General features: G+C 39.4%; 1 protein-coding gene across 1 annotated transcript in view; it reads right to left on the bottom strand.

Moving 5' to 3' along the window:
• The window catches only part of cdk19 (cyclin-dependent kinase 19), a 53,521-nt gene that overhangs the window by 10,206 nt on the left and 36,280 nt on the right, over nt 1–7,035 (bottom strand). The window contains exons 7-12 of the mRNA XM_035678481.1: nt 6,865–7,008; nt 6,068–6,137; nt 5,875–5,947; nt 5,474–5,571; nt 5,154–5,232; nt 1,325–1,570 (exon numbers count right to left, since the gene is read on the bottom strand). Of these exons, the coding sequence (XP_035534374.1) occupies nt 1,325–1,570; nt 5,154–5,232; nt 5,474–5,571; nt 5,875–5,947; nt 6,068–6,137; nt 6,865–7,008 (710 nt within the window). The remainder of the gene's footprint in view (nt 1–1,324; nt 1,571–5,153; nt 5,233–5,473; nt 5,572–5,874; nt 5,948–6,067; nt 6,138–6,864; nt 7,009–7,035) is intronic.

Genomic DNA, 7,035 nt, shown 5'->3' with positions numbered 1-7,035 from the left:
GCTCTACCAGGTGAACTAACCGGGTGCCCTCAGCTAACATTTTTAAAAATGTGTAGCCGCAAAGCAGTTTGCTTTTGTTCACAATGCATCGACATGTCGACCCAGAGTTAAGAAGGCATACAGCAGGCGGACCGACAACGATGTGCAGGCATTGTTGATTTTATGGACACAAAATTCTGTGTAAAAACATCAGCGGACTAATCTTTGCGGGTTTTTAAACCGTGGTGGGAATGCAGACAACAATATGCTGAAGTTAGTTTTTTTTAAAGTAGTTGCTAGGACTAAAAGTTCCAGGAACTTTTGGTAGAAATGGGGCTATTCATAGGCAAGAGGGGTCATAAAAGTCCCCACTATCACACTGAGCAGTGTACTCATTGACACATGCTCTCTCTGTCCCTGCCCTTTTTTCATCACACTCTCTCCACCACTCAGAGATCTCCCTCTCTCCAGCCCTGCGATAAGACTCGAGCCAAAGATATAGCAGATGCCAGAGTGGGAAGAGAACGCCAGCAGGCACCGCAGTGATTTGCTATCAGCTCTGCAGCAGGACAGTGTGGAGTGTACAGTCTTTATTATCCAGCCAGCAGTCAGCTGTTGTTGTCTGGTGTATTATACATGTATGTGTGTGTATGTTTGCTGCCAAACACACATATTATACACACAGAGATCACACTGCATTCTTAAACATCAGTCAATTATTGTATGATTAATGAAACATGTTTATGTCTATAATATGTCAGAATTATTGCTCAATTATTCTTGTTTTGTCCGAGAAACAGTCTGCAATCTAAAAACATTACATGACAACATGATAATGTATAGAACATTTTGAAATTTTCCAAAAAAGAATAATGAGTGGTATAATTTAAGCTGACTGTCCTGACAAAAATCGACTCATTGCTACTCAAAGGGTACTAAGGTTAGATAAGACTGGGCTATCCTATATGTTTCTTATCGTTAACAAGTTATATGAAAAGTCCAAAACCAACAACTAAACTTCTCTACCGTGTAAACAAGCTCACTATGGCAGAAGATCTATCTATCTCTAAACCCCTGAGCCCTTTGATTCCTACTGATGACATAAATCTTTCAAAAAAGCTCAGCTTATCACATTAGCGAAAGCAGTAAACATTGAACCTGGGGACTATTTTTAGCTACGGATGAATCCACATTTGATGCACTGGTATTAGTAGTATTTCCAGCAGCAGGACGGTGAGTGCAGGACTGAGTCAAAATAAACTACAGTGTGTGTGTTCATGGTAATAATGGAACATTATGTCACACAGTGCAACAGTGTGGCTCACTTCTGTAAAATCCCACTAACCTGGTATTCTGACTGTAGCACCCCAGTGCCTGAGGAGGCCCCAGAGGGCCCAATCCGAGGCTTCTTGTTGGGGGGACCCTGGTCCTGGCCGTGTTGCATACCCCCGCCGGCAGTGCCCCCCGTGGCTCCGGCGGTGCCGTTGGTTTGGGCCGAGCTCTGCTGGGAGGGGGCCTGCTGGGCTGCTGTCTGCTGCTGGTTCTGGGCCTGAGTTTGGCCTGTCGTCTGCTGGTGCTGCTGGGTCTGGTTCTGCAGGTGGACACACAGGGCAACCGGTAAAAGCTTTGCAAAAGTGAGTGAGTGGCTGCAGAGAGTGGGGAGAGGTAATCCGATCAGTGTGTGAAATCATTTTGGTTAGTTGCTTGTAGTCTTTTTGTTCTGCCCTCTGTTTCCTCTGTCTACCCACCTGTAGGCTTTTCTTTTCTGATTCTGACCCACTTTCCCACTGACAGACTAAAATACAATGTAACTCTGCTAAACATCATTATTTTAAGAAAACATCTAAATAAAAGAAACTTGTAATGGACATGAAGAAAGACTAGACACCTGAAAAGATAGATAGGGTTTTAACAGGTTACATTTAAGACCTTTTTTAAGACTATTATGAATGAAATTTAAGACATATTTTATGTATAGTCATTTACTAGCAAAAAGTATGAAGGATATAAAAGAAAATCAGCATTGGTAACAGGACGGTCTTTTAAATATGTAACAGCTCACCAGATAGTGTCTATTACAGATCTAAAAACAGTTGTAAAAGCGTTTCAATGTACTTATTATTTTAGTATAAATGTACTGTTATATACCTACTATGTCACAACTTTCACTTCAGTCTGTAATGTAGCAGAGGCTCAGCAGTGTTGTCCTTGTTTGTTTCATTCAACATGTCGTCCATGTCCCATGTTGACTGAATTTCTGCCTTTTGTGTGTGAATACTGTGTCTAATGTGTAGGTATGTTATGACATAATACATCAAAGTTAACCAAGCCCCTCACACTGCTCAGATCAGGTGTTGATTCTCAGAAGTGACAAGGAGACATCTATCTCTGTCTCACTTTCCATTCAGATTGCACAACAGCAATCTGCTTTTTAAAACCATGCTGCTAGCATGGACCTGCTTTGGTAATGGGCTTTTTCTAGCACGCCACTCTCACTTCACTCTCCGTCTCTTGTAATGCAGCGATGACACACAATGACAGTGGTGCAAGAAGTATTCAGGTACAAATACAACAAGATACTCCATACAAGTAAAAGAAGTCCTTAAAGTCCCCAGTTTGGACACAAAATATATTTTTTAAGTGATTAAAATTTAAATCTATATTCAGATCTGAACAGCAACTCCTCGTCCTACTACAGTAAAATCAGTTTTGGCTTTAAAAGGAGCATAGATAGATATATCAGCTTACGTTTTCCACCAGAAACGGCTAACTGATGGCAAGGTAAAGCGGTAAAACTATTCTAAATATAGAATACTCCTAAACTGATGTTTGATTTTAGTAGGTGAACCTTTTTATGTAGCTAAAACACGTTGTGTTGCTGCCCCGGTCTACAGCAGTGCATCACTCTGCTTCCTTGGACTTTAGAAACAGTTTAATTTAGTGGTTCCTAAACTGGGGGTCAGGCCACTGCAAAGGGTCACAAGACAAATCTGTGGGTTGGTGAAATGTTGTGAAAAAGTTCTGCTACACACATTTGTTTAATTTTTTTAAACTTTTCTCTAATCTTTGCTGAAATACTTGAGAAGTTTCAAGGCAAAATGTCTCTTTGGTGGAACTGCTAACAACTCCAACACATCTGAAACATGACAAGGGGTCTCAACTCTCTACCAATGTGTTGTATTTTATAAATCCATCATATATTTTTTTATGTCAAATTGTAATCTGAAAAGTGACTAGTAACTAGAGTTGAGTGAGTACTCGGCTAAAAGGAGTACCCATACAGATAATGTACTTTTTACGATTTATATCGTATCGTAATAAAATTACGAATGACAAGTACCTCAAAAGAGTACTGGGTAAATGTACTTAGTAACTTTTCTTCACTGGGGCTCAGTCCTGCTGCAGTTTGTTTCTGTGTTTACAGTGTGTCCCTGCCTCAGGCAAAGTCAAAGCTGAATCCCCGTAGTGATTTATCACACGGTAATAATAGCTGAAAGAACCAGCAGAGACTTTTAACTCTAATGCACTGCAGGTTCCAGGCCTACTGTAACATCTGTTTAATATGTAACAAAACTTGCTCTTCTATCGGTGGAATGCAAAACTGTCCAGATGCATCTGGCACACTGAGATGATCAAACCATTGAAGCAATTTCTGTGCCATACTTGCAATATCACATAATGCCCTGGCAGTGCTAACATGAACTCTTTATTTTAAAGTGCTAAGAAGTTATGATAGAGTCCGGGAAGTCAGTTTTTCATCAAAATGCACATTTAGTGGCACTCTGTCATTCACCATCTCTCTCCCCCTCATTTCCTGTCATCTCCCTGCTGCCTGTTTTTTAAGGCTTAAAGTGGCAAAAAACAATTTTGCCACTTTAAGCCTTAAAAAATTAAGGCACTGTTCCAGTGTCCATTTTGTTTTTGCTGTTTACAATAAAAGCAATAAAACACAAACATCATGCAGCGTATTGTTTTATATCTTAACAGATCATCTGCTTTGTGGCATTTGTGCTGTACTGTTTTTACTGTACTGATAGACACTAATGTGAAAACATAGAAACATCAATGTTGTCCTTACCAACCACCATTGAGCTTGGATTTGAAGGAGCTTCCATTCTCCGATTTGGTAATATTAAACACTGTAGTGAGAAATGACTAGGGACCAATCAAATGCTGTACCAAACTGTACTAAAACACAACCAGGTGACCAGTGAACAGTGAAATATGTTTAAGAATGTGGATGCAGCCAATAGATCCGACTGCTCTGTTATTAGTGTCAGCCTCACACTGCAGTGGGGTTTGGAGCTTTTCTAATGCAGAGGTGTATCTAACTTTTAGATAAAGCACCTAACACTGTGTAGTTCCAGTTTTGAGTGATGCTTTCAAATGTCACTATGTAAACAATGTACATTTAAAATATTCAGTGTTTAGGTAGTGACAGAAAACATTTCAGCACATGTCTAATAATTGCTCCTTAAATCACATAAAATTAGATCCTGCAAACATTATTTTATCCTCTATTTAAAGTGACTTTTCATAAAGTTAAAAATCTCTAATAATAATTAAAAATGCATCTTGACTGCTATTGTATTGTCATAAAGGGTAGAAAGTGTCGATTTTAATACTGATTAAGTCATGTTTCCTTTTAAAATGAGGTCCCTTTGCAAGATATGGATTGTTAACATTAGCGGTAGTCTACAATATGCTGTACAGCTTTTCAAAGTCCAACACAGAGGTGTGTTATTTTTCATAACCACACAGGTTGGAATGTATTATTGTGTGGGCTATACTATAACATATATACATGTTTTCTATTAATATGATGGAGGTACCTTCCAAGAAATAGACTGACAACATTACAGATTGTCTACAATATGCTGTGCAGGTATTTAAAATATTGCCCAAAACAGAGGTGGGTTATTTTTCATAACCGCACAAGAGCTGTGTGGTTATCTGAAAATAATGCACATTGTCCAGAAATCAGTAGGCTATAAATCCAAGCAATCTACGCAAAACCTGGTGTGCATTATTTTTTGCACAAACAAATACAAATACAGTGTGTGTCTATATTCTGAAAGCTATTATAATGAAGTAAGGAAATGACATGGTGAAGTGGCCAGCTGACAAAATGATTTTCATGCTGTGAGTTGTTTTCAGCAGAACTGGATAATTACCTTTTCTGTCTTCTCTTCAGGCTCGTCTTCATTTAGAAACTCTCGTTTTGGGTAGGGGATCTGACACCCAGCGAAGACACTAGAGGCAATCAGAGAATCAGTGATTTCAATGTTTCTGCATTAACAAACTAAACCACTCTGATTCAACTGCATACCAACCAAAACACAGCCCCACCCCTCAAAACAAAAACAGATCAGGTAGGTCAAAAGCCTAAATAGCAAATTCCTCATACTTAAAGGAGTAAATCACTGTGGGCCTGTTTTTCTTGTGCTGAATCAAGACGAAGGAAAGCCTTTTGCAAAAGTTTATTAAGGCTTACTCAGTGGTTGGTAATGGGTCCTCCAGGAAGTACGGGTCCTGCAGTGCCTGCTCTGATGTGATTCTTTTGGTGGGGTCCATGGTGAGGAGTTTCTGGAGCTGAAGGCAGAGAGGAATAACACAGTGATACACGGTAGTGATGTTTTCATAGTTCTGGACGTTTAGCTTCAAAATGTGTTGGTGTGATGTTTATTTTCAGCAACAAGAAATTGTGTATCTACAAGATGGGCATTTCTACAAACAAATGATCAGGTTTAGTCATCACTCTTAGTATATCAAATTTGTCATACACACACAACTATTTCAGGTTTCTACGTGTTCTGTAGCTACAAAATTTCCAGATTTGTCAAAGCAGTGCAGATACCCTTTCCTTATAATGTGTGTGTCAGTGTTTGTACCTACCAACAGAAAAACTTTGCTGTCTGGTTTGACTTTATGCTTCTCCATGTATTTGATTAAGCTGCTGTTTGCGTACCTGTTATATGAGAAAACACAACAATATACATAAAGAATCTGTGATATGTATTTCATATTTTGTTTACATATTGGTATGTGAGTTTCTGATCACGGTCAGATCATCACATCATCCACTCACGTTGTTCTCCTGAAGTCTTTCTGCAGTGTTGGGTACTCTGGCATCTTCCTGATGTCCTCCCAGTCCTTATCTGTGGAATACAAAAAGACACAAATAAGCTTGTAGTTGTAAACACACAACTTTACCCAGTATATGTATGAGACTCATTGTTTAAATTTTTCTTTGTCAATTTTTACAGAAAACTTCTGGACATATATTACTATATATTACTATATAGGTCCTCCTGTGCTGTTGTTTCCACCAACCCGAACCTAGTGCTAGTGGCCTGGTGCTATTGCTGGTTCAGAGTTGGCTCAACTTGAGAACTTTCTGAGAACCGGTTTTCTTTTCCACGGGCTAGAGAGCCACCATCGAGCCACATCATTACATCACTGTATACGTGTCCATTAATGCTATTGTTACCCAGGTTTGCTAGCTGGCTAACTGGCTAACGTTCCTGGTCAAAAGCCAGCAAAACAAAAAGAATTTGATATATAAAAAGGTTTGATATTAGGCACCGGTTTCGAACCAGCCTTGGTGGAAGAGAGGTATAGAGAAGACACTAAAGTACATACACATAAACATGTAAACATAATTTTGTTTGTTTCCAAGAAACTTTGGCTGTAATTTACTTGACATTCATTTACGCAAATCCCCATTATATAAATGCAAAACAGTGGTTGACTCTGGTCCCCCACTGTTTCATCTAGTCATTTTATTGTAATTAGTGGATGATAATGCTCGTTTTCACGAAGATGATTCAGAATCTGTTTTCTTGTGTGTGCCTGTAGCAGTAGTTTTGTGTGTTGTGTGCAGACCTGCAGGGAAACCCATGACGCTGAATATCCTGTCCAGCTGGTCATGATGGAAGGGGTTACTGGTTTTGATGTCTTCTTGGCGACAGTGAAAGATGGGCTCGGACGTTAGCAGCTCCGCAAAGATGCAGCCAATTGCCCAGATATCTGGTGCATGTACACACACACACACAC

This window comes from Morone saxatilis, unplaced genomic scaffold (genome assembly GCF_004916995.1).
Source record: "Morone saxatilis isolate NCDOM2014 unplaced genomic scaffold, NCSU_SB_2.0 Contig7, whole genome shotgun sequence".
Taxonomy (NCBI): Eukaryota; Metazoa; Chordata; class Actinopteri; family Moronidae; genus Morone; species Morone saxatilis.
Note: the sequence above shows the minus strand (reverse complement) of the source record. Positions and strands in the feature narration are given on the sequence as shown.